This window comes from Arachis ipaensis, chromosome B9 (genome assembly GCF_059453495.1).
Source record: "Arachis ipaensis isolate K30076 ecotype BB chromosome B9, ASM5945349v1, whole genome shotgun sequence".
Lineage (NCBI taxonomy): Eukaryota > Viridiplantae > Streptophyta > Magnoliopsida > Fabales > Fabaceae > Arachis > Arachis ipaensis.
The window spans coordinates 11,215,436-11,231,584 of NC_142444.1; the positions used below are offsets into that span (position 1 = coordinate 11,215,436).

Below are 16,149 nucleotides of genomic sequence, written 5' to 3' on the forward strand. Positions count from 1 at the left end.
TCTCCCTCTCTTTTGTTGAAGGAGGGTGTCTAGGTCGCCAACTCAAGTCTCTCAGCTTAGCATTTTCCTCCATGTTGATGTACTTTTCAGCTCTCTGCTGTACATCACTTAAGGAGGTGGGGTGTCTTTTGGATATGGATTGTGAGAAGGGACCTTCTCTAAGCCCATTGACTAATCCCATTATGACTGCTTCTGTGGGCAAGTCTTGGATCTCTAAACATGCTTTGTTGAACCTTTCCATATAGGCTCTTAAGGATTCTCCGGCCTCCTGTTTTATTCCCAGGAGGCTTGGTGCATGTTTTACTTTGTCTTTCTGGATAGAGAACCTCATCAAGAACTTCCTTGAGAGGTCTTCAAAACTGGTAACAGACCTTGGGGGGAGGCTGTCGAACCACTTCATCGCTACTTTCGACAGAGTTGTCGGAAAAGCTTTGCATCGCGTAGCATCAGAAGCATCAGCCAGATACATCCGACTTTTAAAATTGCTCAGATGATGCTTCGGATCAGTGGTTCCGTCGTAGAGGTCCATATCGGGGCTTCTAAAGTTTCTCGAAACTTTTGCCCTCATTATGTCCTCACTAAAAGGATCTTCCCCCCCTAGGGGCGACTCTTCTCTACCGTCGTGGGAGTTCTGACCTTTGAGGGAGGATTCTAACTTTAAGAGTTTTCTTTCTAACTCTTTTCGTCGCTCCATCTCCTCTTTTAGGTTCTTTTCAGTTTCCTTTTGTCGCTCCCGTTCCTGTTCTAGCTGCTCGAGGCGACTGTGGACTAATCCCATGAGCTCAGTTGCATGGGATGGTCCCTCTCTCTGATTCGCGCCCTTCCGAAGAATTTACCTTCGGGTTTTTTATTCCGGAGGTGCCTTCCCTGTGTTGATCATTGGCTTCCTGGTGAAGGGTCTGGTCTGCCTCATTGTTTTCGGTGTTCAGATTCTCTTGTTCAGAATCTGTCTCTACATGACCCTCTTCAGGGAATCTATCCGCCATCTTTGGTTGATCTCTCGGGTCCCCGGCAACGGCGCCAATGTTACGTTGGGTAACCGGAGATTAATGGGCCAGATGGCGTTGGTTGGCCCAAACGTATGAAGGAGGAAGCTTTCGAGCGGATCTGTGACTAGGTGCCCTCCGTCCGACTTGTGTGCGTGGAATGGGGGGTGGTACCTGCAAAGACACTCCGATGCCTAAGTTAGCAAGGGCGTGAGCAGGTTTAGAGTGTATTGGGACTTAAAGATACCTGAGGAATGTCAGTGTATTTATAGTGGTGAACCAATAACCACCGTTGAAGTAGTTCCGCCTTTCAAGGGGAATAACCGTCCCTTTATCTTAGGGAGGTTAAGATATGGCTCCTGGAAGTGGTTAGAGAGATTTTAGGGGCAGTTATCCTCTTGAGGGAGGATTTATCTGCCAGCTAATCCTCGTACCGACTTCTTTATAGCAAGTCGTGAAGATAGCCGACTTCGAGGTATCTGGTCGGTGTGATGAAAGGCTCAACTCTTTTGGGTTGGGCCTTTTTTCTTGGATCATGGGCCTTAGTGTTGGGCCAGGGTATGAACAATAATTATATTTTTTATTAAATTTTTACTTTTGATTTTGTATAAAAAAATTTTTTTGTTTGGCTTTGTTAAAATTTGTAAGTGTAATTTTTGTATATTAATTTATTATTATAATTTTGTTATAATATAAATTATTGATCCCATTAAAAAGAAAAAAGTAAATAAAAAATTAATTATAATTAAGAATAAAGTCATAAATAATTAAAATTTATAGTTTAAAATAATATTAAATAAAAGAGTATCAAGAGTATTAAAAAAAGTATAAGTAATATAATTTAATAAAGTATATTTTGATATATTTTTCATATATTATTTTTGCTTTTGATATAAAAATATATTTTGTCAATTTTTATATATTATTTTTATTTTAGTAAGTAAATATTAATTTTATTATAAAATTAATTTATAATATCTATTTAAATATCTAAATTAAAATGACAGAATAATATAAAAAATTTATTTAAATTGATGTCTATTTTAGTAATTTTTTATCTAAAAGTAATTTTGAGTAGTGTAATCCAAACAATATTTACTTTATTATAATCTATTTTGATATAAAGATTACCAAACATAAATCACTTTAACGCAAACTAACTTTTCATCAAAATCAAGTTTGCAAAATCAATTTTATGCAAATTCCCATTTACAAACTGAGATCCAAACACACACTATATTGTTATGGGTTACATAAATCGGTGTCTCTAGTTTTTTTTATATTGTTTTGTTTTTTCAAACAAACAATCACAAATCGGACGGTCCGATTTGTGGTTTAGAAAAAAAAAATTTAATGTTAAAATCGAACCCTTCGATTTTTATTTTCAAAAATAAAAAAATTTAAAAATACAAATCGAACCCTCCGATTTAATCATCACCTTTTCCATACAAAGAACTCGCATGGTCCGAATTCTTCACACTAAAATTGAGCAAAAGCTGTCCCCACACATTAGTGTAACACTCCAAAAACCCATAATCATGCACAACACAAACCAGATTTTCATAACCAAAAAATTAAGCCTCTCTCCCTTTGTATAATAGATTCATTTTTTCATATCTTTAAAACAAGAAATAATTGTATATTTAATTGATTTAAAGTATAACTAAAATATAATAAATATTTCTTAAAAACATATTTTAAATATGTTTTAGAATTATATAATTATTTTTCAAATTAAATGGAAATAATGTAATACGTCAATTATGTAGAGTTAATCTAAACATAATATTTTACATGTAAATAAAATATGTAAAAATATTTATTTTATGTATTAAATATGTGTACAATTAAGTTTAGGTAATTGCTTGAGTGATTTGATGTTTTAATATTCCTTTTTTAATTAAATTTTTAATTTTTTGCTTTTGTAAGAAAATAATTTTTCTTAACAAACATTCAGCAACATAAAATATAATATTAATAAGAATTTATCACCATTCTATATTTAAATATAATATCAATAAATTTTGGAAATGAATGTTACTCCTACAAATACAATGCAAAAATACCATGTGTGATCATGTATAGAGTGACATTATCAAAAACATAAATACTTATATACAAGTTAAATTGAAATGCTATTAGGAATCCCTCTGCAAGTGAGTCCTGTTCTAGACCAAGAACTAGAGGTGTCAGGATATAACAGAGTGTAATCAATCTTTGCTGGTCCACGCCTGTTCTTAAGCTTAGGATCTCTATTTCTTTCCAAGATCCTTGCCTGAATCTCTTTCAATTCTTCCTTAAACTCTGCAAACCTATTTTGAATAGATTCACTGTCTATCCAACCAGGTGACAGCTGGCACCCCAAGTAGACCTCATCAGAGGTGTGCCTTGAGAGCACATCAAACAATGCTACAACAAGGCTCATCTCAAACCTATTTGGCAACATCTTTAGGAAGTATTTGTCTGGGTCCTTCAAAAACTCACCAAACTGGATTGTACCTGAATATATGAAGTATGAATCAAATTCAATTCCGGTACGTTACCAATAAGAATTTTATCATCTTCTGTCAACTCTAGTTTATGATTATGTTTAATAGAAGTGTTTTTGTGGATGTGTCTAATAAAAATATTTTTTTTATAATTATAAATGTATCTCTTAGATGTGTCTCTTTATATATGTGTTTAAAATATAATAATTAATTATTGTTGACAATAAATTAGCAAAAAGTATATTAATATCCTATACTTTTCCAATCAAATTAGAGAAGCAAGCAAAGGAGATAAGATAGTAAGACACAACAGAATTCTTGGCTTAGTTATTTAGCTAAAATGTGGAGTAAACATTTTAGCTAAACAAATTTTAAATAAGATATTTAATTTTTAATTAATTTTTATTATTTGAAAATTATCAAGAATTATTTCTATCAAATAAGATCTATATATTATTTTTAATTAAATTTTTAATATACATATTGAATAAATAAATCTCTAAAATTTTTATTATAAAATAATTAGATATTATATTATTATGAGACAAATTAATCCACTTTTATAAAGACAGAAGAACTATTCTATCTAATGACGTAATTTTCAAAAACTTTTAGAGAATAAAAATTAATTGAAAAACAAATTATCGATATGAAAATTTTTTTAAAATCAATTTAACTATTTATTCTAAAACGTATTTGTACTATTTTTTGGTACATTTTGATTTTTAAAGGATAAATGTATATGTTTGTTTTATTTTATACTCATTGTATTCTCTTATATATATATATATATATATTATGATTGAGATCAATAGTTAAAACTAATTTTATGATTGAGATCAATTATTAAAAATACTGAAATAGTTGATTTAATGATACATGTGAAATGTTTCCTAAAATAATAGTACAAATAATACATAGTATGTAGAAATATAAATAAGAAGTATATGTCTTATTATCTTCAACTTTTTAGTAAATAGAAATTGGTTTAGGATAGAATCATTTCATCTGTTTTTATATCTATTTCTTTTAAAATAGATTTATATTCTAGGGATAGTGTATTTTTTGTCTTAAGATAATTACTAAAGAACAAAAGTTCAAAACTAAAAAAGTTTGTAAAGATAAAATATGAGACTTTAATTAGCATTAGTTTTGTAGTTTTTCATCTTTTGTAGGAAAAATAGATATAAAAAGCAAACAAGATATCTTTTATTTTTAATAAAATATTATCTAATTTTCTAAAAACAGAACATAAATCTCCTGTCTTAATCTCTTTTCTTTTTTCCCTTATCTCTGCATGTTTTTTAATAAACACTCACCAAATACGACCATAAAAATAAAGAGGCATGTAAATAGAAAATAGAATCAAGTAGCTTTATATGAAATTATGTTGACCAAAATACCTTCCATTGGGACAAATTTCTTACACAATGTAGGCCTATTTGGAGGGTAGCCATTGTATGCATATTGTCCAAAGTTTATAGCGGCATGCTGGGCAGAAGCTACCCAAATTAGGATTGTTAGTGACTCAACGAGACTTGAGGTTGTGTCAATTTGGTACCACCATGTCTCATTGTGCTTGTCACCATGTCCAATGGTTCGGATCTCTGACCACCAAGATTGAAGTTCAACATCTGACCTAATTGACTCATCATCTTTGTAATAGAATGAACAGAAATCCTTCACCCATTTCTTTATGGCTACCCAAATTTCAAGCCCATCTGTTGCATAGGGATAATCTTGCAAGAGAAGTTGAACCCCACTTTGGCTGTTTTCATCTTTTATGGCCATTCCCCTGCAAAATTAATTCGGTTATTTTTATGCCTTAATTATATGTTATATTCTTAATTATAGTTTGACTAGATTTTTAATTAGATATATATAGTTTACATAAATTCAGTAAATTTTAAAAGAGCTTACTATGACCAATTTTGTTTTTAAAAATAATTTACATGTATTTCAATTACCCTAAATTCTTATTTACTATTTAGTTTTGCAAGGTCAAAAATATAACTATATTTATCAACAAAAACATTTGCAATAGTAAATTTCTCTAGGGACTTGACTACAAATTCTTTACAATGTAAGGATTTGATTAAAGGATAAGGGTAAATCCAGAGAAATAATAAAAATTAGATTGAGTAAAAACCTAATGTTTCATATATTGACATGTATAAAATTCACTATAAACCAAAGTAATTAACATGAATAAGTTTGTAATAATAATATAACATACCTTTTGATTAGATCAGCAGGAAGTCCTTGTTCATCAAATCTCCACTCTTTATAGAGCTCAGAAGATAATTGCATGGAGATTTCACCAGATGATAGTGTTCTCTCAAGAACTCCTCCTGAATTTATAAGGATAATTCTTGCTAAGGCATTTATATGCATTGTGTCTTTGAAATGAGGATTCAATAACCTATGAATTGGGTGCATCACACTTAGCCTTCTTTTGGTGGCAATGATAAATGGTTCAACAACTGCATGGGTGTGTAACCTGGAAATTTTCACGAGACATTTAAAATTAAATGCAGGAAAAGTAAATGTTGTGTGGCTAATAAGATGTCAAATAACTCACCAATGGCTAATAAGCTGATGAATGATAAACATTTTTACGTCAGCAAAAATAGAGGATATCTTTGTTAGCGTGTTAAAAAATTGAGGATGATTTTAGTAGTTTACCCATAATTTTAAAAAACAAAATATAATAATAAGAACCGAACCGAATCAATTAATTCAATTATAATTGAGAATTGACTATTAAATCAGTTAGGTTCAAAAAAAAAAATCATTTAACATTAAATTGGTAAAAAATCAAACAAATCGATTAACGTTAAATCGGTGCAATCTTTTAATGATTAACAAATTTAAAATAATAAATTATAAAAAAATTATATATTTTATATATAAATATATTATTTTATTATATCCAATTCAATTCTAATTTTAGTTGAACCTTTACTTTGAACTCTACCTCTATCACGAGGTATTCGGATTTTTTTTAAAATAAAATAAAAAATTATAATTTTCTAAAATTTTATTTTTGAACTTTAATTTTTCAAATGCAATTTTTTTTTTTGGTTTTAAAGCAAATTCGTCCCACCTATCGCACCCAGGGGAATTCTAATTACTTTTTATAAAGTTAGCCTAATTTCGACGAATTTCACTTTAAATTTAAAAAAAATGACTAACTCAAATTTTTAAACTTCATAATAGATAATGATATTATCATCACCTCTACAATACATAGGAATACACAAGAATATATAAGAATAAGTCATATTTTTATCGAAGAAATAATGATTTTTTTATTTATAATGGAAAAAAATCCTTATTAAATATGACTTATTCTTGTGCATATGTATATTTCTGAAGACATAAAAATGGTTATCTGTGTATTTTTGTGTACTCTTCCTGGATACGATGATAATGGTTAAAAATTTTGAGTTTCATGAATTTAAAAAAAAAATTACATCACCGGAAGTTATGCGAACTCTATAATAAAAAAAATGAGGAATGTTAGGAGCCAGCAATTTTGGTGTTTTGTAACCATCAATTGGGGTTTTTAATGGTGTGAGATTACATCTAATGGTAGGAAATCATTTATCTTTGTTTTGATGGTTAAGTGCTGGTCAGAAAACACAAAAGTTACTGGCCCCTAGACTTTTCCAAAAAAATATAGAGTTTGTCAGAAGTGGGCGAACTCCCTCTAAATAAAAAAAATTTAGTTGAGAAATTAAAGTTGAAATTGGGGTTTTGAAAAATAATAAATTATTATTTTTTATTTTATTTCAGTGAAAAAGTCTGAGGTATTCGGTGTTCAAACCATCGATAAAACTTGAGCATTTTCAAATAATAAGATGTTAAATAACTCACCAATGGCTAATAAGTTGATGATAAACTGTGTCGTTAGCTTGAACATGAGCCTTAGCAAGCTGCCAAAGAGCTGCTTCTATTCCCTGTTTGGCTGGGAAAAACACTCTGCAGATTCCCTTGCTTAGAGATGAGCCTGGCAAGCTAAGTTCTATAGCCATAGGCTTAAGCATGCCATCACTCCTTAAGAATAGGAATGTCCTTGATGCATAGGCACATACCCCATTTAAGTTTATTCTGTTCAGAAATGGATACAGGTACTCATGGTGATCAAGCATGAATAATCTTCCATGCTTCAGTGCCTGTCATCACTTGCGGAATGAGAAAAAGAAAGGAAACAGAAAAGAAATAACTAAGATGAGATAATCTAGACTGTTGTTACTAACCTGAGGAAGTGTCCATCCTTCAAGCCTCTGTTCTATGAATGATGGATTTATTGAACTCTGAGTTGGGAATGTCTGAAAGGTGAATTGAAAACAGCAACGATTTACCCAGCAATTTTGATTATACAACTCTTATTGAACAAACAATACAACTCTGCATGCACTGTGTTGATGAAATAGTAGCATTATTCTTGGAAAAATAGTTTTGAAGCAGAGTATTATAACCTGAAAACTTGCATCCAATATAATCCAAGGTTTTAACCAAAGTAATTAATGAAGGCCAGAATCAAATTAACTCAATTTCAGAACTAATATAATAATAATACGCACAAAATTTTGATATTACTTTGATCAAATGGAAAATTCTCCCTTCCTGAACAGATTGACATTCATCAACACAAGAGAGGAAAAATAATCTCACTCATTCATCATTTGACATCAGAATCATTTCACTCAAAATGTTGCAAAAGAGTGAACAACAAAAACAAAGCTACAAGCAATAAACACGGACATGTATGAAAAATCAAAGATCTACTACTTTCAAATTTTTCAGAGACATATGAAATATGAAAGAGCATCACCAACAACTCAGTGAATTGGTTTGACTAATTCAACGGCATTGAAAGAATCAACGTTGAAGCCAGGAGGCGGCGCTCGCAGAATGGATCCATAAATACGATCTCCAAGAACAGACGTATCGGAAATCAAGAACACATGAACAGACTATACAAAATTGCCCCCTCGCAAGTGAAGTTATCAAATGGAAGCGCGGAAAGAAGCTCAAAGAAATAATCACCATTCCAGCGAGGACGAAGTAGCCACCATCCCGTTCCAAAGTTAACCGTCAGATCCACCGCCTGGAATATCAAACCTAACTTCTCAGCAAAATCAACGGCTTCAGCATAAACAGAGTCGCTCCAAATATAACCTTCTTGCATGAAGAAACGGCTCGTGCGGCCAGCGTTTGCGGTAGGTATAACCGTTTTCCGTTTGACGGTACTGCTGACGTGGAAGTTACCAAGCTATGAGATCCTCGAACTCGAAGGAGGCTTTCTTCGTTCATATAGTCGCATTTTCGCACCTTGAGATAGGTTGATAGCATGACTTCATTGGCGAGGTGAGTGCTGAGTGGCATTTTGGTGTGCGAGAGTTACAATTTTCTCTTGGCTGAAGTAACCGTCTTTTTGAGCGCGGAGAAGGTTCTTGAGGACGGTGTCCATAAACGAAGGGGTTTTTGCAGTGTCTACGATGAGGAAAATTACCAACGTAACCTTCCAGCTCCATGATGCGATGGAATTCCGGGTTTCCAATGTTATTGGAGGGTGAGGATGCCATCTTCGGTTACTTTGGTGTTCAATCACTGACAATAAATGAGGAGTGTAATGGAATAATACAACGCAAGTGTGGCTGAAAGCTTCAGTTTAAGTGTTTAACACACTAAGGCTTGGTTTGGTAAAGCTTTTTGAAGAGTTGCTTGTACTTTTTAAAAGTTCAAGCTCCTCATTTTGTGTTTGGTAAATAAAAAAGATCATGTGCTTGTGCTTGCAGCTTTTAAAAGATCGGAGTACTTTTGAAAGCACCTAAAATAGAGCTTTTCAAAGTTGGCTTGTGCTTTTCAAAATTTAAAAGTCTAATATAACCTCATATGTTAACTAATTTTTAAATTTAATGCTTGCATTTATGTCTATTATAGTATTTTTAAATTTTAAAAGCTATTTTATCAAATATAATTGTTGTTGCTTGTGATTCTTAAAAGCAATTTTTAATTTGATTTACCAAACATAAATGCTACAACTTTTAAAAAGCCATCTTTTAAAAGTTAACTTTTATAAGCTACTTTTGAAAAGCAAAAGTTTTACCAAACTAAGCCTAAATATATAGACTAGTCTTTTTTCTTTCTTTTGGACCGAATAGAGTAGTAGCTATAGAGTTATAGTTACTAGGAAATTAGTAAACGGACAATGCGTTTTACATGGAGGAGAAGAGTCCCCATGAAGATCTAGCCGGATCAAACTCTTTTAAAATAAAAAATTCAGTAAAATAACAAAATATTTAGAAAATCTTTATTATCCCACTCCTATTCTCCTCTTTTAGTCTTTTGTCACGAATATATAGTCTCTCGGGCATGCATTAAAGCTTTTTATTTTTCTTGGAGTTGAGCAGAACATCATATATAAGATTATTCATGACAAATAAAATGATGTTTAAAGCATGGAAGTACCTTCAAACATTGGATTTTGATTGGGTGGGTTCCAGCCAGCATTTGTCTTCCAAACTCAATGTCATCTTTCCAAACCCATGCATTTTCTGAAATACAAATAATTAATGATATCTAATAATAATAGTAATATTAATATTAACATCTCTCTTACCAGATAGTATTTCAGGTATAGGAAGTTCTAATGGTTTATTCTTGATTAGACGAATAATTTCCTCTAAGTTCTGAATTGGTAACATTTTATTTAAGTTATCTCTGACCCACCCTTCAATTCTTTGGTTCCTAGAGGCAGAGAACAAGTCAAGAATATCTTCAAATGATTCAAAGCTTTTGGAACATTGTTGATGAAGTAATGGTTCTGCTGCCTTGGGTGACAAGAAATGTGCAAGAGCATGTATAGAATTTGATTTCAGTTCCTTCATTTTATTTGGACTAAATCTCTCATCTGAAGGAACATATATCTCAAAATTCCTTGGCCGGCTCTCATTTGCTGGACCTGAGATTTTCCATGGAAAATATTCAACAAAATTTTTAATGAAAATCAATGTGATAATACACTCTTAAAAGAAAAGGGGAACAAAATATAAATTGTATAAACATATCTATTGTTAATATAACCAAAAAACCATGTCACATAATTATTAGAATTACATGTGGATATTTTATCAAAAATAAAATTAAAATAAAAAATGATAGGGAAAGATCTAACACTTTTAATTAAAAAGACATAAAATTGGTTAGTATTGACAAATGTAATGTAAGACCGAGATAAGAAAAATTACCAATTATCTAATATTTTTCAATAAAAATTGATAGTAAGAGACTATTATATACTTTAAAATTTATGCTTTTTTGTTTGTTTGTTTTGGAGTGATTTATTTCTTTTTCCTTTTAGTTTCTCTTTTATAAGGTGAATATTAAAATATATTAATCTGTAAATAAAAAATAAATAAAAATGCCTACAAATGGTCACTTTTTATTGTATGTGTGAAGACAAAAATGGTGTTTCACATTTAAATTAGATTGAACAATTCGGTTGAATATTTAAGCAAATCAAATTAAAATATTAATAATAAAAAAGTAGTTGAAACTACTACTATTAAAATATTATCAGAATTGTTAGCAGTTGGCAGGGACGGATCCAGAAATATTATTCTGGAGGAACCAATAACATATATAATATTAAAAAAGATATATAAAATTATATAATGTAAAATGTATTACAAAAATATATCGATAGAGAATATATTTTAAAGTACAAAAAATATGTATGTACTTTTTATTAACGAAGTGGTCGATTCTTCGTATCATAAAATTTATCGATAATAATAGAATTTGTATTAAATTTTTCAGCAATTTTCTTTTCAATATAATTAAAAGACAATTAGCAAAAAATTAACCTTTCATTTTGTTTATGAGTTATTCTTCATAATATTCATTGCTGAAAAAGATCTCTCAGTTGTAATAGTTGAAACAGAGATAATTAATACCAAATGAATCAAGAAGGACGTTCACAAGAAGAAAAAAAAATTCACTTTATGAGATTTGAAAATTTTTATTTAATTAAAAAATATTAGTAATAATATCTTTTCAAATTTTTTTAATATTGTTACTTACTTTTTTAGATATTAAAAATCATTAATATTTAGGTTAGGTTGGACTTTTATTTATATTAGATTAAATACTAAATAAATTTTTAAAAAAATTAAACTATACTTAATAACTTATTGCTATTAATCTTTTTTTAAAAAAGTTGGGGGTCGAGGCCTCCACTCGCCCCTGTATGTCCATCCCTGCCAGTTGGAATTAAGTTAGTAATAGCCAATAATTAGTAGATAGAATATTTATAACATTAATGAATAATATTCCTATAAATAACATGACTCTTGTATCATGTAAAAATAATTTTAATATAGCCATTTTATATATAATATTATTTTCTTATTCTATTTTTCTCCCAGAAATTTAACAACTACTTTAAATTTTAAATTGAATTAGATTAGATACTTGGAAAAAGGAAAGAGAGAAATTGTCAAGTATTTGGTAGTAAATAGAATTACCTGAGGCACTAGGCTTGCGAGCTGTTCTTAGTCTACGAGGATATGGATATAACCAAGAAGCACCCAATATAGGTCTAAGATATTCAGCACCTTTCTCAGGGTCACTAAGGTCATTATAGCAATCATATTCATATATTCTTCCCCATTCCTTCCTTTCTTCACTTTCACTACTATTTACATCTCTCTCACCCCTCAATCTTTCAAGCTCTTCCTTTCTTAATTCCATTAGTGCCCTTGGCGTTTCGCTTGGAATATAGCACTGCATGTACTCATCAACAGCTTAGAAACTCAATCATCCAACAAAGCAAACTCTAAAAATTAAAAATAAAATTATGTTGAATAACAGTATAGAATTATTTTATACTATCAATATATAAAAATTTCTGATATTATAAAAAATTATGATTTTAACAAAACAAATCTTAAAAAATATAAATAATTAAAATTAGTTATTTATTCAAAAAAGTTCAATAAAAAATGCTATTATAAGGTTGAATATCTTACAGCATTTGAGAAGAAGAGTCTATCGGATTTGGTCTTCTTGATTGGATACACCCAAGAATTGCAATCAAAGTGAATGATATGATTGTTACAAGTTTCAATTGATGCAGATTGAAGGAAGAATCTCTTCTTGTATCGGTTCTGTATCAAAAAAGCTCTTGGTGTTCCAAAATGTGAATAAACATTTATTCTAATTTTATATATCATGGTTTTTGCATCCCCATTGTCATGTTTTTTTGTCCCATCATGTTTGAGAACTGCCTTCTCACTTAGCTTCCCTTTCCCTGTTACTGTTCAATGCAAACACAACAATTTTTTAAAACATAACTTAAAATTTCTGATTATCAAAATCAATTCTACCAGAATTATTTCTATTAAAAGTGAATTTTACAAAAAAAAAAAAAAAAGAAAAAGAAAAATTTAAACATACACTAATGTAAAGAACATGTACTTACTTGGATCTACTTCTGTGCCACTGTAAATCTGAACAGAAATAAATTTTCCAGGTATTGATTTTCTTTGATCCTGAGTGAGAGTAATGAAGAACTTGCCCTTGAGTGTCAATTGTTGACCAGCATGGCAAATTGGATTCAAGTTGTTGACAATTTTGGTTTTAACAACATTGGAGCACCTCCTCATGCTAGAAACCCTTTTTAGGCCTTCCATTTCATTATTATTCATGCTTCTATAATTGTGGCTGTGCTTCTTTTACTTTCTTTTATTCTTTTATGTTATGAGTGTTTTTAGGGCCAAATCAAGTAATAATATTAATAGTGTGCTTGAAAGAGTTATTACCTTGTGTTAATAACTTGGTATCTGATACTTTGCTTGCCTTGAAGTGATGTTCTAGCTATTGGAAAATATCAATTTTATCAGGTATTGATGTCTCCCTTTTGGGGTGGCATGCAAGGTAGAATTTTACTTTTTAACTTTTGCAAGTTTCAGTTTTGGTTGAGAAATTCCTAACTAAACACAGATTAATCTTAGCTTAAAACTTGTGGTTATTAAAATAGATGAATTTCTTTAATAAATTATCCCAGTTTCATTTATCTGATAAACTAATATACCTCTCTCCATGAACCAAGTTAGAAATAACTAGCAGAAGACTGAACCTTTTTCCTTTATTTTTCAGGTCAATACACATACTAAAATCATAGATTCTTTACAACAGTTTGTAAAATAGACCGATGGTGTATATGTATAACAAAAATGTTATTTATACATCAAAATCAGTCATTAATATATCTGTATATAAATATATGCATAATTTAATTTATTTTTAATGTATATTTATATTCTAACATATATTTTATACCGATAACTGATTTTGGTGAGTAATTTATATGTGTGCATATTATATAATTTGTTCATAATTTCATATACAAACCAATGGACAAAGTGGTTTGGTTTTTTTGTTTTTGGTCATGAAGTGACAAAGTGTTGACCAAAACACTCTCAAGTCTCACCTGGAGCATTTATTTGGATTCTCCACTTCCAAATTGATGGGCCTAAGTTTTTATTTTCGTTCATGTATCTTTGGCATAATATAGGAGCTTCCAATTAAGTCTACAAGGGAAGCGGTTCAGGTGTTCCGCTGTACTTTAGCGAAACATTGATGTTACATTCATTTTAACTATGAAGATATAATGTAAATTATTTAAACGGTCCGGATACATGAAACGTTTCCTTCAATGGACTTAAGGCTGATAATTCATACCCTACCTGCGGATATCCAATCCGGTCTAACCCGTTCGAGTAGGGTAGGCTACCCTACCCGCTGCTGGTCCAACCCGTTCAAATAGGGTAGGCTACCCTACCCGCTGCGGGTAGGGTAGAGTATGGTCCGGATATGCCTGCGGGTAGGGGTAGGATACGGGTTTAGGGTGTATCTTACCCTACTCTACCTGCACCTCAAATATATATCACATATTTTATAAAAATTAAGTATATAGTGAAAGAAGTGAGAGTTAAACCTACAACCTCTCTTATGTAATGACTTACAATAAGTGAACAACTACTAAACTAATTAGTCAATTTAGTAATTTAGAGTATTAGTTTATTATTTTTTATGTTATTAATATGTATAAAATTTGAAATGATCTAATTTTATATTTACTTTGAAAAAATTTAATATATCTGCGGATAGGGTTTGGTAGGGTAGGGTAGGGTTTAGAACTTTAAGGTGCGGGTAGGGTTAGGGTTGAGAATCTGTTGAGAGATTCTCAACCCGCAAGTAAGATAAGGTAGAGTTTTAATAGAATTTTCAACCCGCGGGTAGGGTTAGAGTAGGGTTCAAACCCTACTCTACCCTACCCATTGGCAGCCCTGTGAACTTGAAACACAGAAAGTTCATGAAAGATGTGCAACCAGTTAAGTAGTTGCTCAGTACATATGCCTAGGAGATTTTTTTTTTGTCCAGCTAGAAACAAAGCTGGCTTGCCCTGTCCACCAATTCATCCCTTTTAACATTGGCTGCCTCGGTTCATATGCATATATTCCTTCTCCCATTGCCAATTTTATTTTTCTTGAAAAATTTTAATAAGACAATTAAAAAAAAACATGCAAAAAATAATTACAAGGGGAAAGAATTTGGTTTGTCCTAACTCCTAATAATTATAATTAATGGGCATTAAGCTTGAAAAAAAAAATACTCTAACAAACAGTGACTCTAGAATTAAACTTGTATTATCATAAAATTGAAAAGAAACTAAATTAAAAAAAAAAGACGAATTGAAAATTGAATAATTATTATTTTTTGTAAATATATGAAATCGATAATGGTCAAATTTTGAGAAATCATGTTCTAAATCACTCGAATCGAAAGAGCTGCAAAATAAATAGGTGGCACTAGACAATTTTAAATAAGTTTAATGCTATTTTTAACTCCAACAAACTTTATCAAAGCCTCCTTCTCAAATCAAAACTACTACCTAAATCAAAGAAAAAGTGGAAAATTATGAAAAAATGACCATAGCTTGACTAATTGTTGGATAAAATCAAGTTAGATATATATTAAAAAAAATAATAATTTACACTCAACTTTATTTACTATTCAAATTGTGCAAGTCAAATTATATGTTTTTCGCTATATTTAAATTGAAGGTTGAACGTGATCAGTATAGAGAGTACAGAAAAAAAATTTAGTAAGGTAAGATCATGGTCAATATTGCACGGTTATTAGCACAACATAGCTAAGACACTGTTTCCCTGTTAAAAATTTCATTGATTCGTGAAAAACATGACTACTATTAATGAAGAAGATGATAAAAACAACAGCACCAAGTCAATGAAATGGTTAGCTTTTCCAAAGGAACTAATGTCCCTCATATCGAAACACCTCACTACCACTGCAACTTCTTCCACTTCCACAACACCTGCTCCACGTGGCACTCCTCCATCCCTTCCTCTCTTACCACCATCACCACCACTATCACCTTTCCTCTCCTTCCAAAGACAAACACAGAGTATTTGCTTCAGTCTCAATATTCCCCAATTTGGTACCACTGGACCACCAAAGATGTACCGAAAAATGAACATCTCCTTAGTGGGATTGCAAGTATAGTTGAGCTTCGACACCAACTTAAATACTCAGCACTGAAAATTTTTTACCCCAAGCCAATATCTTTCTTTTTAAGC

The 16,149-nt window shown here is 30.8% G+C and overlaps 1 protein-coding gene across 1 annotated transcript; it reads right to left on the reverse strand.

Moving 5' to 3' along the window:
• Positions 1-2,938: 2,938 nt before the first annotated feature.
• On the reverse strand, positions 2,939-13,226 carry LOC107616733 (linoleate 9S-lipoxygenase-like). The gene is made up of 10 exons (XM_088499857.1): positions 12,969-13,226; positions 12,517-12,803; positions 12,013-12,271; positions 10,107-10,448; positions 9,956-10,041; positions 7,738-7,809; positions 7,355-7,653; positions 5,712-5,975; positions 4,879-5,270; positions 2,939-3,485 (listed from the first exon to the last, which is right to left on the reverse strand). The coding sequence occupies exons 1-10, from the start codon at positions 13,192-13,194 to the stop codon at positions 3,109-3,111; spliced, it is 2,604 nt and encodes an 867-aa protein (XP_088355983.1). The 5' UTR covers positions 13,195-13,226; the 3' UTR covers positions 2,939-3,108.
• Positions 13,227-16,149: the final 2,923 nt, after the last annotated feature.

Bases quoted from the DNA above. Each gene is read 5' to 3' on its own strand.
- LOC107616733 (XM_088499857.1), bottom strand. From the start codon at position 13,194: ATGAATAATAATGAAATGGAAGGCCTAAAAAGGGTTTCTAGCATGAGG. The intron at 10,042-10,106 runs GTAAGAGAGATG...TTTGTATTTCAG, and splicing joins TATACCTGAAATACTATCTG to AAAATGCATGGGTTTGGAAA. The intron at 7,654-7,737 runs GTTAGTAACAAC...AAGTGATGACAG, and splicing joins AAGGATGGACACTTCCTCAG to GCACTGAAGCATGGAAGATT.